Source organism: Limulus polyphemus, unplaced genomic scaffold (assembly GCF_000517525.1).
Source record: "Limulus polyphemus unplaced genomic scaffold, Limulus_polyphemus-2.1.2 Scaffold671, whole genome shotgun sequence".
Taxonomy (NCBI): Eukaryota; Metazoa; Arthropoda; class Merostomata; order Xiphosura; family Limulidae; genus Limulus; species Limulus polyphemus.
Genome location: NW_013666281.1, coordinates 243,688 through 263,558, shown reverse-complemented (window position 1 = coordinate 263,558; position 19,871 = coordinate 243,688). Strand labels below are relative to the sequence as shown.

The 19,871-nt window shown below is 30.3% G+C and overlaps 1 protein-coding gene across 3 annotated transcripts in view; it reads right to left on the bottom strand.

Annotated features, from left to right (window-relative positions):
• Window positions 1-3,775: 3,775 nt before the first annotated feature.
• LOC106459867 (beta-1-syntrophin-like) overlaps window positions 3,776-19,871 on the bottom strand; it is a 75,625-nt gene continuing 59,529 nt past the window's right edge. The window contains exons 5-6 of one of the 3 annotated variants that reach the window (XM_013919538.2): window positions 8,191-8,369; window positions 3,776-5,376 (exon numbers count right to left, since the gene is read on the bottom strand). In XM_013919538.2, coding sequence (XP_013774992.1) covers window positions 5,284-5,376; window positions 8,191-8,369 — 272 coding nt within the window. In that variant the 3' untranslated portion in view covers window positions 3,776-5,283. Of the gene's footprint in view, window positions 5,377-8,176; window positions 8,370-16,668; window positions 16,930-19,871 lie in introns of those variants that run through there. The other 2 variants (XM_022386425.1, XM_022386426.1) reach the window with 2 other exon arrangements.

Here is a 19,871-nt window from a genome sequence, read left to right as displayed (position 1 = left end):
TAAAAGAGGAAGTATCTAGTTTCTGGCAGTAGTTTTTAAGAAATAATATATGGTCATTTAATATCTCCTTAGTCATGAGGAACACAATAATCAAGTAAGAGGAAACTACAAATAAGCTAGCTATGCTGCTAAAGTAAAGAACAATCATGACATCCAATTGTTGAAAAATTTCTTAAGATGATAGAAAAAAATAAAAAGACTACAACAAAGAAATGAAGACAGATGATTGTGATAACAAAACTATTACAATATGGTGAATACAAAAGAATATAATTCTGGAAAAATTAAAACTCCCAAGAGGAAGTCTGTCATTTCAGAAAAAAATAAATCATAATAATAAGTAAACTGCTGTAGGATATTAAAAAATAATTCCACTGCACATCAAAAAACATGAACTGACGTAGTAGGTATTAAAAGATTCCCTTACTTATTCACAAAAGAAATATGTGTATTTTCTTATAGCAAAACCACATCACAGGCTATCTGCTGTGTTCACCGAGGTGAATCAAACCCCTGATATTAGTATTGTAAATCCAAAGACTTACCTCTGTCCCATCAAGGGACTCACAAAATAAATCATACTACTTGATAATGACAGAGGAAAGATGAAATCTGGAAAAGGAGAATGTCCCATAGTTGAAGTGGATGTAGGCTCTAAGTAAGTTACATATCAAACAGTGAACAAAATTTTTCTTTTCTAACTTCAAGGAAAGTTTGACACCTAAAACTTCTACAGTTAAAACCTTCATTTATAAAAAGACAGAGGATTTGGGACTTACAAGTCTACTGGCATAACTGAAATCCTGTCATTTCATCCTTAGTAACCAATGCAGCAAGAACTGAGATTTACAGAATACATTTTGGTTGAATAATGTAAGCAGAGTTGTGAGTTAATATCCTACTTCTCCAGCAAAAATTTCAAACTTTGAACACAATATACTACTAAAAATTTCTACGATAGAAAATAGTGAAAGAATTTTGGAGAAATGGAGGAGTTATTCCTCTTAACTCATTATCTCAACTTTCCAAAGGATAACTGCAATCAAGAGAAACCTAGTTGTAGTAAAAGAATACAATTCCAGTATGCTCAGATCAAAGAAGGTGGGATTTGGCTTTGGGTACAACCACAGCACTTCCATGTATGAATCGCAGTACATTAAAAGTCTATGATGACAAAATATCAAATGAAAATTCTAGATGACAGACAGTACAAAATCAAGCCAAAATGAAGAGATATGTTGAAAACAGCTATCAAAGTGAGAGTAACATTCAAAGCATTTAAAAGATGTGGCAGTCACTGCAGACTTAGATCAATAGCTTTTGTCTATCCAGAGGTATGTTATCATAGTATAAAATAAAGTTTTAGAATGTTCAGGCCATAGTTATGTAGCTCCTAGACCCCCTACTATGCCTGTCATATCCCACCAACCAGCCTGATGAGCCCTGGTACTGGTTGAAAGGCCTCTTCAGCACTGAATATGACAAAATGTACTCTCATGTTCCAAATAATTGTACCTTTATGATTATTAATTTTGGAGAAATTTTCCACCATTCACAATGCTTATTGGACCCTGCATGATTTTTTGTTGTCATCTTTAAGAAAAAACACAAAAATCTATTTCATAGTATGATTTCAACCTGTACAATCATTAAATTTGAGGTCAGAATTTTTCCAACCTGCACTATTATTTGGAACACAAGAGTAATGTGGTTGACATATTATAACATATTTTCTTTTGCTTTCACTCATGACTTCTTAGAATTAGTAAACATTCATGACCAGTAAACTTACGAAAAGCTGAGATTTAATGTAATGAAATTAAAATTTTAATTCCTATATGACACACATATATATATATCTTAGGTACAAAAACTAAATTCAGAAATACTCTAAAAATATTACTGTTGTTAAAAAACAAATCAAATTTAAGGTAGTTTCTGCTACATGGAAGTAAGAACTACATGGATTGTAAATATATAGTACTGTATGTACAAAATTAAAGATATTTCTATGTATCATATATGAAAACTATAAACTCTTATAAGACTCGTATATATTGTACGGTTAAAAGCAAAATACATAATTTTTATTATATTACATGAAACCTATATAATATTGTAATGCATACACACATAATGCAAGGATAAACTCTTATAAGACTCGTATATATTGTAAGGTTAAAAGCAAAATTCATAATGTCTATTATATTACACGAAACCTATATAATATTGCATACACATACTGTAAGGATAAAATCAAACAACATACTACTTAATACAGTTTCCTAAACAAACATGTAAAAAAGTAAAGTAGCACAGGCTTTAAATACAAGTACAAATACTTATTATATTACCTCTTAAAACTTGTTAACTTATAAAACTTAAGTATACTATAGCTTCTTAAGTATGTGCCATGTATACACATTCACTCAGTTATAAGCTAATATGTTTATACCTCAGTGCATAAATGTATATACTTGTATAATGGTATGAAAATGTTTAACTCTTCTGTACTCTTGTTTCATACTCAGTGATAATTGAAATTATCCATAAAATTAATTTTGTCTTCCTTAAGAGAAATTTAAAGGTAAAATATTTCTGGTAGATTAAAAACTACATTTATGTAGTACACTGAGAGTAAAATATAATGTTTGTACTCTAAAAGTAGAATAATATCTTGTTTGTGTCTGCATTAGTTATTCACTTTTTTTTTCCTCAGAGAAATATAAAGGTAAAATTTATTCCTACGAAATGAACACTAAGCACCATACTGACAAAAGATACTTAAACACTAATACTTTGTGAAGAAGACCCCAAACCTTTGCATCTTCACTCAGTCTTTCAACAGAAAATAAAATATTGAAAGCAGGTGAAGTTTTATCAATATCTATGACAAATAGATAACAATTATACATGAACAGAGACAGATGTCTCGCATCCTAGTTCACACATGTATGACTTTTAAAGGAACATATATAACGGTCATCATTTTGATTCAGAATAATAACTGTATTCAAAAAGTTTAACAAACCAATCATGCTCTACCTGGTAATATCATTAAAATGTTTAATTCTATTAAAATTTACAAATACTTGAATATTAATATTTTAACTTATAAACATAATTCAGTATTAACAAGTTTTTCTTTAAAATCCCTTACAAAATGAATAAGCAAAATAAATTGGTGAAGTTTAACAAGTTTTAAACCTAAAAGTTATTTCAAGTGTATTAAAAACAAAATGTTTACATAAATACTGATGCAGGGTTAAAATTCAACATTCCTAAGTAACGTGGCTTCATCCAAAGCATTTGTAGATAATGAAATGTAGAAAAAAAATAAGTCACAATTTCTATGTTATATGATATGTATTGTACAGATAATTTTTCAAAAGACATTATAAAGGAGGCTTGCATTAAAGTAGCCAATTGATACTATGATGCTTTGACTGTGTTTACAAATAGTTTTATCAGTATTATAATGAAGAAATAAAAGGAAAAGATGGTTTCTTGAAGAACTTAAGTATTTTCTAATGGGAATTTAGTATAAAAAGAACGTTGAAAAGTAACAATACAGGCTATCCATATTAAATAAAACAAGATAATTGATTAGGCATATTTCAAAATATATTAAAATTTTCTTTTGTTTGGTGGAACAAATTAAAGAAAACTAACAATTCACTAATGTAGTTTTAGAAAATAGTAACAAATTTTTGATATACTACATAAGAAAATAAAACCTGAAGTACCTTGTAAGAGATGTAATATTAACTTTGAACAACAAACAATAAAGCAGGTATGATGTTTAATTAATATATAACAGTAATAAAGCTATAGCAAATAGCTGCATAACATGTTTTAATACATAAAAGTTTATCAAATCTACATAAAGGCTATGTTTTAAATCACTTTGGCCGATTCTTTTGAACCATAAATTTCTTTTGTACATAAAAAAACATAAGTGGTAAATAGAAATAAGTAGTTGCATTGAATCAAAGAGAATGGTATTTTATCAGCTTGCCAACAGAAGGCTTCAGAATCTTGAAAAATTTTGTAAAACAAGTTGCATATTCAGCTAAAACAATCCTGGTTAAAACTAAATAAAACATAAAATATAACAATATGAAATTATTTGAAAAAAGAGGGTACATTAGATAAATACATGAAAACTTTGTAACTGCTTACTTGGCTTTATTCACCTTAATGTTTGAAGAAAGTTGAGAGCCACTGTTTAAGAACCTTAATTTTTCTTTTTGTTCATTCAGTTTTCTTATGTTTACATTGTATATTTAAACACTTTTTTCTTTAGTAGTTTCATGACCATTTCAATTTATGTTTTACACTTAATTGACAAAGTTAAACTTATATGTTACCTCAATGCATATTACTACTGAAATTGTTTAGACAACTTTAACATAGATTTTCTTAGTAAAATCACATTGTATGTTATTGCTCTCCACAAACTGGATTTTGTTTTTAACTATTTTTTTCAGTTTTCACCAAATAGATACACAATTATATATGTACATAGTGTATGGTAATAAGTTAGACTAATGAAAAAAAAAAACTGTTAAAAGTTTAAAAATTACATGTTCTAAAAGTGGCTTATTAGCAACCACAATAGTTTAACTTACCAACTGTCATGGCTACTTTTAAGAAAAAATTACAAATCTATCTAAAATGATTTTAATGTCTGATTTCTCAAATAACAGCTGCAGTATGAGAATGTAATCATTACTAAACCACTTAAACAAATAGGCAACAAAAAATATAGTTAATATTTAAACATATACTTCTTTTTAGTTCTACTTTTTCAGTAGTTATAATTTCTGACAACAACCATGGTATTTAGTTTTAATTAAGTCATATTACACTATATTAAATCTCACTATTATATTAAACTAGACTAATAAGTAAATCATAACTCATAATATTATGTTAAAAAGTAATCTAGGAAACTGATTTAAGCAATAAAATAATTCATACAAAACATCAAAAGCCTTAGTACTATGCACTGCAAGTTAGAGTACAAATTTTGTGTGTTGATTTAATAGAAATTTATCTTTAAAAAAAATATGTACTGACTCAATAATATACTTCTAAGAATAAGTAAGTAACCATGACAATTTTCATTCTCCTTTTAGATACACAAAGTATAGAAAAGTTTAGATTACTTGACAAAAGTTTAAATCAAAATCATAATTATATTGGTCCAGATTTATTAATGATATGATAGAGACAAAAAAAAAAAAGAAAGAAAGGCTGCTAGCTGTGTTCTCCTGTCTTTCATGCTACTAGTCCCATCCGTGTGACTTTTGCAGAGAGGAAAGTATGAAGAGTAAATATAAATGGTTTTGGACACTGCATCATGTCTAATTCCTGCAAGGAAAATATACAAGTTCATGTAAGTTTCATAGTTGAGTTCTTCAAACTGAAACAAAGACATTTAGAAACATCACTGACATTTAAGAAAGATAACAATATAAAGGGTAAGTGCAATTTTTTTGCCTGTTTCTGACCCGGAAAATTCAAAACTGTATAAATTAAAAAATACGTACTAACAAGTTTCCTGTAATACTTAAAATATGTCACTGAACAAAATACCAAGGCTAATTGTTGGACTTTCAATGGGTTTCTTTTGAAATGATAAATTACTTATGAAATCAAAACCTCATAATTTAGAAAAGCATTATGAAATGTATAAAAAAAAATATTTTCTTAGAAGTTTAATAACAGAATAGTTTGCTTTAGTTACCCATGCTAAACGTATAAAAGGAGATAAGTTATATTTACTTAATCATGATTTGAATAAGGGGAAGACCTACTTTCATCCTTACTCTCACTACATGATTTACATTTTTAATTATAAATATATTACATTTATGCTAAAAAAAATTAATCACTTCATGGCACTCTGTTGCCATCTTGAATCCAGACTAGAAACTGTCAACCAGTGCAATTTTAAATTCACATGCATCACATCTATCATTCAAACCTACTCTGCTGCTATTTTGTGTCCAGAATAGACAATATTAATCACTGGAATTCTTTGAAGTTTTGATGGTAAATACTTTCTATTCATAAAAACGTTACTTTATAAACACTTTAAAGATGGAAGATGTAAAAGTTCATATTTTAAAAACCATTACAAACACACAGAATTATGATTATGCAGCTATGTAAATAAGAGTCCTAAATATCTATTGTTATTAGAATTTTTTACGTTTTTGGATGAACAGAACCTAAGCCTTTCAAACTATTTTACCTGTTCTTTTAACAACAGCCTAAAAAAATGACAAGTTATACAGTTAAAGCCCAATTACTGTTCAAAACATCCATTTTCATTCACCAATAATGCCTCTCTGTCTTTGGACACAAATATACACAGATACACACTAACCCTCACAGAACCACAAAACAAAACAACAACAACAAATGATATTTCATGTAACTGGAAATTATCTTGATTATTTTTTAATGAACTAAAGTAGAATTGTTTCACTACACAGGTCTCAAAGTACAATTTAAAAAAAAAACGTAAACAATGTTTTTTAATTAAATTTTTATTCAAAAATCTAATGATCAAACTTAACACTATTATGTGTGAAGGAGTTTGAATGTCAACAAAACCTGTAAATAAAATATATATAAATTAAAATTTGCTGATTGCACAAGTATTCAGCCCCCGAAGTTAGTACTTGGTGGAAGCACCTTTGGTAGCAATTACTACTGTGAGTCTTTTTGGATACGTCTCTACCAGCTTTGAACAATGGGATGGTGTAATTTTTGTTCATTCCAGACTTCCTGGCAAAATTACTCTAATTCTGACAAGTTTGTTGAGGATCGTTGATAGACAGCAATCTTCAAGTCTCGCCATAAATTTTCCATTGGATTCAAGTCAGGACTTTGACTGGACCACTCCAGGACATTCATTTTTTTCTTCTGAAACCAATTCAGTGTGGCTTTCGCCTTGTGATTCGGGTCATTGTCCAGAGGAAATGTAAATCTTTGACTTAGTTTTAGATTATTGGCTGACTCAAGCAGGTTTTCCTCTAGGATTTTCTTGTACTTTGCACCATCCAATTTCCCCTCAATCCTGACAAGCTTCCCAGTCCTTACTGATGAGAAGCATCTTCATAACATGATGCTGCCACCACCATGCTTGACAGCTGGGATGGTGTTGACTGGATGATGTGCTGTGTTGCGCTTGTGCCAGACGTAACACTTTGAATTTAGACAAAAAGCTAAATTTTTTCTCGTCTGACTACAAAACCTTCTGCCACATGTCTGCAGTATTATTTACATGCTTTGTCACAAACTCCATATGAGATTTAAGATGATTCTTTTTCAGTAATGACTTCTTTTTTGCCACTCACCCACACAGGCCAGCTTTGTGTAGGGACCAGGATATTGTTGATATGCAAACACTGACTTCCATCTCAAACATGGAACTTTTCAAATCTTGCAAAGTCACTGTTGGCTTTACAGTGGCATCCCTAACCAGTTTCCTGCTTGTCTGGTTGCTTAGTTTGGAAGGGTGGCCTGATCTGGGTAGTGACTGGGTGGAATAAAGCACATTCCACTTTTTAATGGTGGACTTCACCATACTGAAAGGGATAATCAGTGACTTTGAAATTTTTTTGTACCCTTCTCCTGATCTGTGTTTCTCTATCACTTTATCCCCATCTTCTTTGGAAAGCTCCTTGGTTTTCATGGTTGGTTTTTGTATCACTATGTGAGTTGTGGCTTGAACAGATGCATTTACTCTGACATCAAGTTAAACCACTTTGATTACAAAAAAGACAGAGACCATTACACTATTTTTTGCGACTAAACTGACTTAGTGTATCAGCAGCAAAGGGATTGAATATTTATGCAATTGAGGATATTCTAATACTCAATGAAACACAACATCAGAATTTTTTTAGCTTCTTGAATTTGGAGAAGATTGTATAGATTCTAAGTATAAAGTCACATTTTAAAGTTTCATGATTGCGAGCTCAGATGTCAACAAAATGTGGAAACTTTCCAGGGGGGGTTAATACCTTTGCAAGGCACTGTACGCGATCACTATAATAAGGAAGTGATGCTATTAATTCACAAAAGATGCCAGCATGGTCATTAAATTAAAATCCAATGATTTATTTCTTATAATTAAAAAAGTTGTCTTACAACATACATGTGAAATGTTACCTTTTCTCCTTCATCACTTCCAAAATCCAACCACACTAACTGCGCTCCATCATCAGCAGACATCATTAGTTTTTCATAAGTATACTGCCATAATATTGTTTGTTGTCTCCCATCCAACAGCAAGAAACCATTTTCATAATGTAATACAATCTGACAATCATTTCCTTGATACACACATGCTAAAAACATAATATTTGCAAATGTTATTATTTCTTTTATTATACAATCCAACAATTATATTAAAATATTTAAGATATGTAAAAATTCTAATTGAAACTATACAAACTCTTTGACCAATATCTAGTAAGCTAACATACAATGAAACAAAAATTACCATTATTTATAACGAAAAGTCAGTTATATATGTCAGTTGAAAAAATTAATCCTCAAGAAATTACTTATGGTTTTTTCTTTTTTTTATTTCATATTTGGACTGAAGAACAGTATCAGACTATGCGATTTCATCTGAATGTAAATGAATGACTTTTTCCTTGGAACGATAGCAGTTACCTTTTCCTTGTATAATCAATAATAATGGAGGTTTTCTTCAAATATATATTTTTTGGGCCACATTGTATTTAAAACTATTCAAAGGCATCAACAGTAATTAAAACCAAAGTGACTGGAAGCCAGGTAGGATATACATGTTAACTAGCCACCTTACATTCATCTCTGTTCAAGTTGAAAAATAAACACAAGGCTAACACTGGAAATTATAGAATGAGAGGAAAACAATTAAAATTACTGATTAATTAACCTTTTGCCTTACAATACAGGCCATTTATCAACCTCATTCATTTTTTCTACTTGTTCTTATAATTTCTCTGTTAAATTCATTTGATATGTTTTATCCATGAAAATCATCTGTTTCAGTTGTGCAATAAAAATCAGCCAAAACATCTACTTTATTTATGGTACAGAAAAGTCAAATGATTCATAAAATAAATAAGGAAGATTGTGTTTGAGGCCCAAACTGTTAAATACCTAAAGTACCTCACTGAAATGCAATTCAGATTTTACTTCTACAGTCAGTTCTTGAATAAATAATTAACAAATAGACCAAATATATTCTTTACACCAGCACTTCCCAAGTGTCGGGTGTACCTCCCCAAGAGGCACATATGATCTGTTGGGAGGGTGCAAGTTATTAGGGTAGAGTTGATGCAAAATTGATCATTTTCCTGCATATCCATGTATTACATCTGTCACTGTCACGACATAAAAGACTGTTTGGTTTAAATATTAGTGATTAAGTTATATTTCTGAGTGAATGTTTTATTATTTTTAAGTTTTGTTATAATAAGAGTTAAAAGCAGACGATTACAGAGGTTTTGTTAATAACTAACTGGTGTCGAGAATATAGAGAGTGGCCAGACAACTATGTAATAAAGATATAAATAGCGTGAGATGGGCGAGAAGCAGCAGACAGAGTATTAGATAGATAAAAGCAAAGAGAATATAGTTGGTGTGAAGTTTAGTAACGTAAAAGTGATAGGCCTAATGTTTAATATATATTAGAGTGAAACTAACAGTGGAAAAGGAAATAAGAAAAAATAAGTTTATTCCGTCAAAGCCAAATTCTAAAGTAGTCAAATCAGCCTAAATGCACTTTGACAAAAGGAACACAGGGTCTCAGAAGAAAGAAGACCACAATCGTAAGTGAATCACACCAGGCTAATATTGCGATAGCATTAGACAAAATAGTTTGGCTTGTCAACTGAAATTCTAAAGCAATTGAACAGGCCTAAGTGGACTTTTGACAAGAAGGGAAGAACTATACACATACTGATATAATGTTTATGATATGCTTATTTTCTGTATAATGTGAAGACTTTATTGTACATACATTTAACATGTTCCAAATATATATATATATTATTCAAAACAAGTAAAGTATGTGCTGCTTATCATCATCGAATTTATCACTAACAAGTCACAGACACCTACTGTAGAAGAATCCTAAGCCCAACAACTACATAGTATATACTTATACTATTAAGAAATACAAGTAAAATCCATTTATTTTGTCAATTAGCAAACAAAAAAAAAGAAAAAAAAACAGAGCCCATATACAATATATAAGTTTGTAATCTGACAGTGATTTAACTCACTCTTTCACTCATTTAGAAAAAGAAGGGGTGTGTGGGTTACAAAAGTTTGGAAAATGCTACTTTACAATATCCTTCAAACAACATCTTAAAAGTAAAATAGTCACTAGTACTTTCAGCTCTTATTTGGTTTTATAACTGTTGAGCTATGTCTTGGAAAATACTCTTACACAAGCACATTCTCTATCACAATTGTAAACTTAATGTTTTGAATACTAACCATTCATTTCAGTCTCATTTCATATATGTTGAAATACTGATTTATGGCTTAGCTTATTTATTTTGAAAATAGCTAGCCTAGCAGATTATTTTCTCTGACGAGTATTCAGTTAATTAGTTGATAAATAGCTTAACTGTCAGTAATGGTTAAATGACAAATTTACAGTAATAACACAATGCAACTGACTTAAATAGAACAAAGTTTACTGGCTTGGGTTTTAATACAAAGATTAAATTCACACAGTCAGTCTAATAATCTCTTTCAATCTTAACTATTGTGTCAGTCACTTTCTTGATCTTTTTACACATTATTTATAAACTGAATTCACCTGATTTATGCAGTCTGGATTTAATATGAATACCAAACTATGAAAACTTAATAACCAAGAATGAGACTCATGCAACTAACTAAAATTCATGAGATGCCATAAAATACAGTACACACCCAACTATTAAAACCAAATGTGTATATAATTTTAACCCTAGTATTACCGAAGGGGTCCATAAGGATATCACAGACTTTTTGAATACATTTTTCTAAACAGTTTGTGCAACACATTTCTTTTTGGTCCTGTAATTTGTTGGTTACAGGATTCCTATGAACATGTAGAATCACACACACAAAATATTTAAATACCATCAATATTGCAATTAATCTACCTAATTACTATTCCATTTTACATAGAAAATGAGTGATTTCAATCTACTCTTGGTCAGTTCTTTACACTGAGTGTTGTAACAAGCAAAAACATAAAATTAGCCGCTGGTATAAAAACACATCAGTAATTTGAAGATTAAATTTTTAGAAAGACATTAAAAACTTCTGTTCTATAAAACTCTGAAAAGCATCAGAAATTCACCAAACCTGATAAAAAGAATACAACTACCAAAAACCAAATAAATTATAACAAAAAACATGAGTGGAAGAAAGACTGAAAACAGGGTTAATAAACCTCAGAAGTAAATCACAACTTTCTTAATGCCTATGACAATAAAAATCTTGAATACCTCATAAATAAGCATGAACAGTTCTGTCAAGGAAATAATGGAAAAAGTCATGTCTGTAAAGGTATGAGAGACATGAATAACTCAGAAATCTTCAGAAAGTTGCCATTTGCACATTTGTGAAAAACTTTTTTGTTAAAAAAAAATCACACAATTTTTATGGACATTTTCTACTTGCTGAATAAATCACTAATGTTGACTAAATATCACAATATGATCACAATTGTTTGGTTTCAGATATGCAGTAATCCAACACTGATATTCTGTAAATTAAATACATTGATAAATAAATAATGAAAACATTAAGGAGTAATAATGTTTTAATTTAAAATTGTCACAATTACAATTAATTAAACAGCCAAATAGACAATTTATTCATGTATGTTGTTTGAATAGGATAAACAAAATAACAATATTCAATAAAGATTTGAGTCATCACAATATTTTGCAATTGCTACTATACTCATTAAACTATCTGATTTGATGACAATTTATTTGGTGAATATAGAAAAACAAAACATGTTTACAAACAATGCAACACACTAAAACCATAATATATTTATTAAAAAATAAAAGCACTGTATTTAAACAAAAAACCAATCTCCACTCATGTGACTTCTTTGCTTTATACTTTATGTATATTCCAGTGTATAGGTAAACTACTTAAGTTTGATGATTACAAAACCTTCTCCAAACATTGTATATTTGTTACTGTGTTAAACTTTTAATAAAGTTTTCTTTGTTACCCATTCATACCATCTTTAAACTGTATACACTTATCTATGTTAAGATATCTGATGGCTTCTCACTGAAGACAATATTTGTAGCTTTCAAAACAAATATAATCTAACACACACAAATACTTTCACAATTCACAATGAAAGGAATGGTTATAGAAAATATTTAGAAAAATTCTTAAACCTATATATTTACTCAATAAATATGTCATAGTCTAATTCTTACTCTATCCAATCATATTTAAACTTTGTTTTCAAAGCTGTGTTTTATTAATAAGTGATCAAACCATTTCATGTGGCACCACATAGGTTTCAACGAAGGCCTGTGAAAAACTTAAGGAGACACTTGAAAATTAAGAAACTGATAATATATTATCAAGGGGTGATAGGGTCTAAGTAAAAATAAAGTTATTTGATAGGATGGGCAGAAAAATTGTAAAAAATCAACAAGGAGGTTGTTTTGTTAACAGACAAAATTCTTTCCAACTGTGCAGGAGAGTAAATATTAACTTTTTATTCTTCATAAATTATACTAAACAAGTTATATTAATATGACAAAATATTGATTCTAAAATGTTTTTGAGTTAAAATTGTTTACATGCTTAGAATTAACTTGTAAAATTACCTTCAAAATATGAAGTGAAAATATGTGAAAAACTAAAGAAGTCCTGTCTTCAGGTTCAATAATTTAGGAGTAAGTTATTTTTTTCATCCTAAACTTTTGTAAATGAAAGTGTATCATACATGGAACGTAGTACAAAACCTGTAACAACCCAAAAATAATATGGTTAATAGTATTCTGCAGGTTTCTTTGTACAAATTCCAACGAGACTATTGTACTAAAACTACTGAGTTTTTGTTGATAAAAATAAACATATTGCTACTTTATGAAACAATTGCTTATTTGGCAAATGTTTTATAATTTTCCTGTAGATTAGTAATAACTATGTCAAACTGAATATAATAGGAAAATATAGCATGCATTAGGTAACCAAATAAAACACTGAAGAATTTCAGTACCAACAGCAACAAGTGTTGGATGACCGAATAAAGCAATAAAGAATCTCAGATCAACAAGGATACACGTTTAATGAGAATGAGCCTCCAAGACCAAAATGTTAGATAGGAAAAACACGAGGTTCACTTTATCACTATGAAGTTTAAGACACAGCTGTCAGGGAGTGGATGAGATATTACACATCACATCCAAGAAAGAGTTCTGAGGTAAAGAAAACAATGGAATCCTTAGAGGAAATTCAAACTCAAGGAAATGGATGCCTATGTTAAAAGATGATGTGCTGACCAGAGGTTGAGTGGTATGGAAACCTAGGCACATCTGGGAAATATAGCAGTCATTCTAAGAAGGATACACCAAACTGGTTATGGTTCTACTTAGTAATATGCCAATACCCTGGTATAGAGTTTGCTATCATCAATTGTAAGTTACAAGAGTTGTGATCCAGAGAGAAAGGCTCTGCCTAATGCCCATCCACCATCCAAACTGTATTAACATTTCTATATAGCCTAGTATTTCTATCATGTCAGTAGAATTGACTAAAATTGAATTAAATGACAAATTATTAAGTGTGGTCAAAGTCTTGATGAGTACCTTGGTAGTGTTATTAAAAGACTGTCCAACTGATTAAAAGAAGAGATTTATCCATGTATATATATGTATATGTATATGAATAAACATTTTTATTATGTTACTTCTGTTTCTGAGCAAATTTTTTATTCTTTACACAAACTTCTAGTTGATGACTTCTGAGCCTAACCCACGACTGTGTAAATATCATGGAAATAAAAAATAAATTTATTTTTATTGAGTGAAAGACCAACCCACAAGTAACTACCCTGTTACAAATTGGCACAGTCAACAGAACTTGGGGTTAACCACCAACAGACTGTCAAAAATTAGAAAAAAGTTGAAATATGCTAATTTGAATTAGTATAAGTATAGAGATATGAGATGGTAGTTCAAGTTAATATAACAACAGCTACTGAAGAAATTAAAACAGAAGAGGGTACATGACCTAGAACTAATGTAATGACGATTGCATGCTTAGAAGCCATTACAGCTCCACCAGCACCTATAGGACAGCACAGTACTATGCATAAAAAAATGATGAAGATATTGAGAGTTTTGTTGATGCAGTTAGGATATCAGGTTGGACAGATGTCCAAAAACAAATATCCTCAGATTAAGAACAGCATGAGAGGCAAAGCACTATATTAGATCTTAAAACAAGTTTAAAGATACTGTTCATTTCAATTTTTAGCACAAAGACTGACACAAGAATATAGAAAGCGAGAAAAAGAAAATGCTGTACTGACACAAATTCACAATTTAACACAGCAAACAGGGGAATTTGTTAGATTTGTAGGACATATATACATCCTAACGAGTTGATGGTACAGGACATCTTGAAGTCAGACAATAAGCACGGTTTAACCAGTAATATAATGAGACAAAATGTAAATGAAGCAAATATGCTAGACATGACTCTATCAGACTTCATTGAAGTAGCTACTAGAGAATAACTACATAAAAAAGCAGATAGACTCCAGCATTCTGCTATAAACACTGTAATAGATATGACAGAGCAAACTAGCAGGATAGGAAGCAAAACAGGTCAGAAGGTATGAAATGCTTCCATTGTGGTAAGCTGGGGCATATTACTAAAAAACTGTTTAAGAAAAAGAATGAACAGATAGAATGCTTTAACCTTGCATTTATAGGCACCCTTTTCTGTACGACTCAAAGTTTTACCAAGTTATATTCAATAATTAACCAAGCAACTTTACAATCAATGTATGTCCATGAAATAAGCATTATATTACCTAAGTTGTAACTCCTTTGTTTCAAAAGAAGCACATTAAAGAAAAATTCTTGAATTTCAGTTTTGTTATTGCATACACGAGTTCACAAAATCATAGATTTTCATCTCTGTAACTTGAATACTTCTTCATGTACACTACACTTCTATGTATAGACAGAAACTAGATTAATTGCTCTGTTTACATATCCTTCTTTCAAACTCCTTAGGGTCAATTCTTCCCTGCCACAGTAAGTAAATTTTGCTAACTACTGAGAGATGCCACACTCACCTTCTTGACTTAAAAGTGGATTTCAAAGCCAGTCTTGATTTAATTGATGTACATGTTTATAACCAATTGAAAGTGCTCAATTTGAGCTATGTAATACTGTTAATCTCCCTAAATTACAGCATACTAAACATCATAATAAAGATTCACATACAGCTTTGCTAAAACGTTTTTTGTGGTATCAATCCAGTAATATAAAATTTTTTGGTACTTCAATATGCATATATAAAACTTACAAAAATGAATCTGTTTAAACCCTGCATATACACACAATTCAACTAGGTTCAAAGCAAGGATTAGTAAATACAACACACTGTTAGTAGTAAAGATAATTGTTTTCTACATATATTTTTTTATTTACTGTTCCATGTTTCAATAAAAATAACTGAAATTTATGAGTAAATAGTAATAAAACGTATACATGTGTAATGTATGATAACCGAAATGTCAGTGTATTTCACAAAATAATGCTAAGCTAGTACTAAGACTAGGAAGAGTAAGACACCTTTACTTTGTAGGCTAGTTTTATTACAAACAAGTATGGTATAATTATGTCTATTGAGCTTGTGTTGTAACAATGAGGTAAAATAAAAGCAAACTTTAAAAAAAGTGGAAACTTGGCAATTCAGGAAAGGTTTATTCATGAAATTTTATAAGGATGAAATGTCTTACAAAATCAGTAAAGTAAATGTATAACAAAGAGAACAATGTACATACAAATACATACGAAGTTATGGAAAGTTGTACAAACTCAAAAATGAATGCAAATATTTACTCATCATGAGAAGGAACACCACTACTGTACATACAAAACTGTATGAATCAATGAAAACACATACAAACTGTGATATGTAAAACTTTATGCAGATGTTTACACATGATAATAAAGCTGCTCTGAAGAAAATATTAGAATAAAATAATTAAAAATGGTAAGAACTTATATATTTATAGAAATTTACTAATAACCTTTTAGAAAATTGCAAAAGTCTACTTATGATGGGATAGATAAAATTATAAACTAATCCTGACATGTGGAAAGGAACATCATCACTGTACATACAAAAGTGTATAGATCAAAGAAAACATAAACAAAGACAATATAAAAATAAGAAAACACGTAGCAGTTTTAAAAAACATTACTTCAAATAAAACAATCACAAATGGGAAGATGCTACTGTCTGATATATTTGTTAGTTTTTACAGAAATTGTAAAAGGAAAATAGTAGAAACCATTCAAACATTTATCAAATACATAAACAATACTTTAAAAGTTCTCATAACTAATTTATTTTGACAAGTTTATGATGTTAGAATATGGAAAATAAATCAACTATGGTAATTTCAGCAGTGTTATTTATGTACAAAGTACAAGTTTAACTTCTTTGAAGAAAAGCACTGGTGTGATATTTTTCAAAGTGTTTCATACAGAGAAATTCAAGAGAGTTTACATTTCATCTGTACCTTACTGCATGTCTTCCTTTGACTTTTGTCAATAAGTGTTGGGTAATGCCCAACCCCATATTAAGGAAGTTTGAGGCCCTGGCACATTTATATTTTTGAAGCCCCTTGAATAGGGTACAAACAAATTTGAAGTTAATAATAATTAATACATATCAATTTAATTACAGAATATGAGCTAATTAATCAAGGTAAATTAGAATATGATACATCTAACTTACAACGATAATATATTAAAATTAAATGATTATAATGATAGTTATTTATTCTACAACATGGCAAGTAAGAATGAATTAGGTACATAAAAAAACAATATAGTTATTGTAGAACATTACAAAAGCACGCAAACACATTACCCTAAAATCGTTTTTTCCGTGCTTTGGCGGAAGCAAAATCTCTAATTACATCTTCATAATATATGAAGTGATGTTACAGATAATTGACAATTTAGCTGAAGAGAAAACATTTTTTCCCAAAAGAACAGAGTGGGAGCTAAAGTTGAATTTCTAACTACTCAAGTCATGTGATTAGAAAGTCAGATAATTTCTCACAGAAAGACCAGTTTCTCAGCTGTTCACATGAAATTATTCTGCATTATTTACTTTAAAAAATTATTTTGTGGACTAGTAGCATTGATGTAAAGTGGTAACATAAAAGGACAATTGAGAGCAAAAAAACACAACACACAACTACACAGATGAGTGATAAATTTCTTGTTTTTTTTATCTATTCTTTATTTATTATTATAAAGTAACTAAAAATGTAAAATCTAGAAACTTTTAAGCTAGATAAGGTTAAATTAGGTAAAATACATAAATACAATGATGATAATAACGGAAAGAATTTTTACGGAAAATTAACTAATGACCAGAGACGTAACAAAGAAACTTTAGCGATGCAAGTCTTTTCTTAAATAAAACTGGTTTATTCTTTCTGAATAAAATTTTGCAATACACTTAATTTCCACAGTCGCGCGATAACAAACGATATAATTCACAACGAAATTCTCACGTGCTCGCTCAACTGTCAATTACACATTGTTGCCGTCACTTCTTGGCGGCTTATATATACAAAACTACCGCATATCTAGTAGCCGCTCGAGACTTCAGGAAGGGACGTGAACGTTCGAGAAGCGATTGATGTGTTACTAGCGTCACGTGACCTCCGCTGTCGTAACAATAACATGTTCTCAGAACCTTTAATGATCTACTGAAAGCACTAGATGTTCCAGTTACAATTTTTGCTAGTGTGAATTTCTGCATTCAGGACAACCATATCTCTTTTTTTGGGTTCAGAGCAATTGTTCTACTAACGAGTACCAAGAAACCAAAAGTTAGTATAGCCACAGAAACACAAACATTTTGTTTCATTTTTCGTCTTGCCAATTTTGTAGGTTTTTAAACTTAAGGGTGGTTTACATCTCATTTTGACAGCATTCTTCAGTTTAGTTTTTCATAGGTTGTATTCAGCAGCATGACTGGATGTGGATCAATGCACATGTGACTTATACCTTGCATAAACTTGTCTTCTATAGTTCTACATCTTGAGCTTTGATGGTGCATACATTTCCTTTAACTCATGTGTTTGATCTTGTTTGGTATCATGTTTGGCTGATAGATACATATACACTGTTAATTCTTTCTTCTTAGGTATAGTTTTCACTGTTCTTTAAGTTATTTAATTTGCCTCATTTAAATTCATTGATCTGGACTTACCCTTCTAATTTCTCCGTAGTAGTTATTAATTTATGTAACTGAAAGTTGTGTTTTATATATATGACAGAAGTGAAGAGTATAAATGTAAATGAAAATACTTGTGTAATGTTACCGTAATTTGTTATATTGTTTTTACAGGCAGTTGACTTTATTTGAAAGCACAACCAAACTGGTTGGTTGTAATGTATGAAGAAAAGAAAAAAATATTGAGGATACCATTCATTAGAATTTGTCACATTTAACAATTCTAACCCAATAGAACCTCTAATTTTGGCAACTGGTTTCTTCTGTCCTAAATGAACAGACAATCTGGTAAATATTACACAATATAAATTAATTGCAGTATTGTATTCAGTTTAGAAACATTTTCTACTTGTAATGTAATAGTGTTCAATCAGGAATTTCCATATATGATGTCTATAATCTGTGTCAGTAGATGATAGCAGTATAAATTTACATGCGTGGTTCTCATCACCTTATCACAGTAAAGGCTGTAATAAATTATCTGTAATAACAGCAGAATCCAACCAGGAAAAATTATGAGATTTGTTGTGGGTACTCAAGTGCAACAACAAGCAGTTCTAGAAAATATCAATATGATTAATATTTGATGACATCATACTAACTTCAAAACACTAGTCAATGTCCAAATGAAGTTGTGATACATGCCACTCAACAGTGCTTGTCACACTAGTTTTTTCCAGATTTGGCGTCTTTGGTGGTTTCTGCTCCTGTGAGGTGCTACGATTATGAATGGATTTTCGAGCCATAACATCCAGAGGTTGCATAATCTTTTTTGGTTTATAATTACTACGTTGTGGAAATGCCTTCTGAGCAGATAGCTTTTCGAAATAAGCTATTTTCCTGAGCACTCTAGTTTTTTCCAGATTTGGCGTCTTTGGTGGTTTCTGCTCCTGTGAGGTGCTACGATTATGAATGGATTTTCGAGCCATAACATCCAGAGGTTGAATAATCTTTTTTGGTTTATAATTACTACGTTGTGGAAATGCCTTCTGAACAGATAGCTTTTCGAAATAAGCTATTTTACTGAGCACATTAGTTTTTTCCAGATTTGGCGTCTTTGATGGTTTCTGCTCCTGTGAGGTGCTACGATTATGAATGGATTTTCGAGCCATAACATCCAGAGGTTGAATAATCTTTTTTGGTTTATAATTACTACGTTGTGGAAATGCCTTCTGAACAGATAGCTTTTCAAAATAAGCTATTTTACTGAGCACACTAGTTTTTTCCAAATTTGTCGTCTTTGATGGTTTGTGCTCCTGTAAGGTGCTACGATTATGAATGGATTTTCGAACCATATCATCCAGAGATTG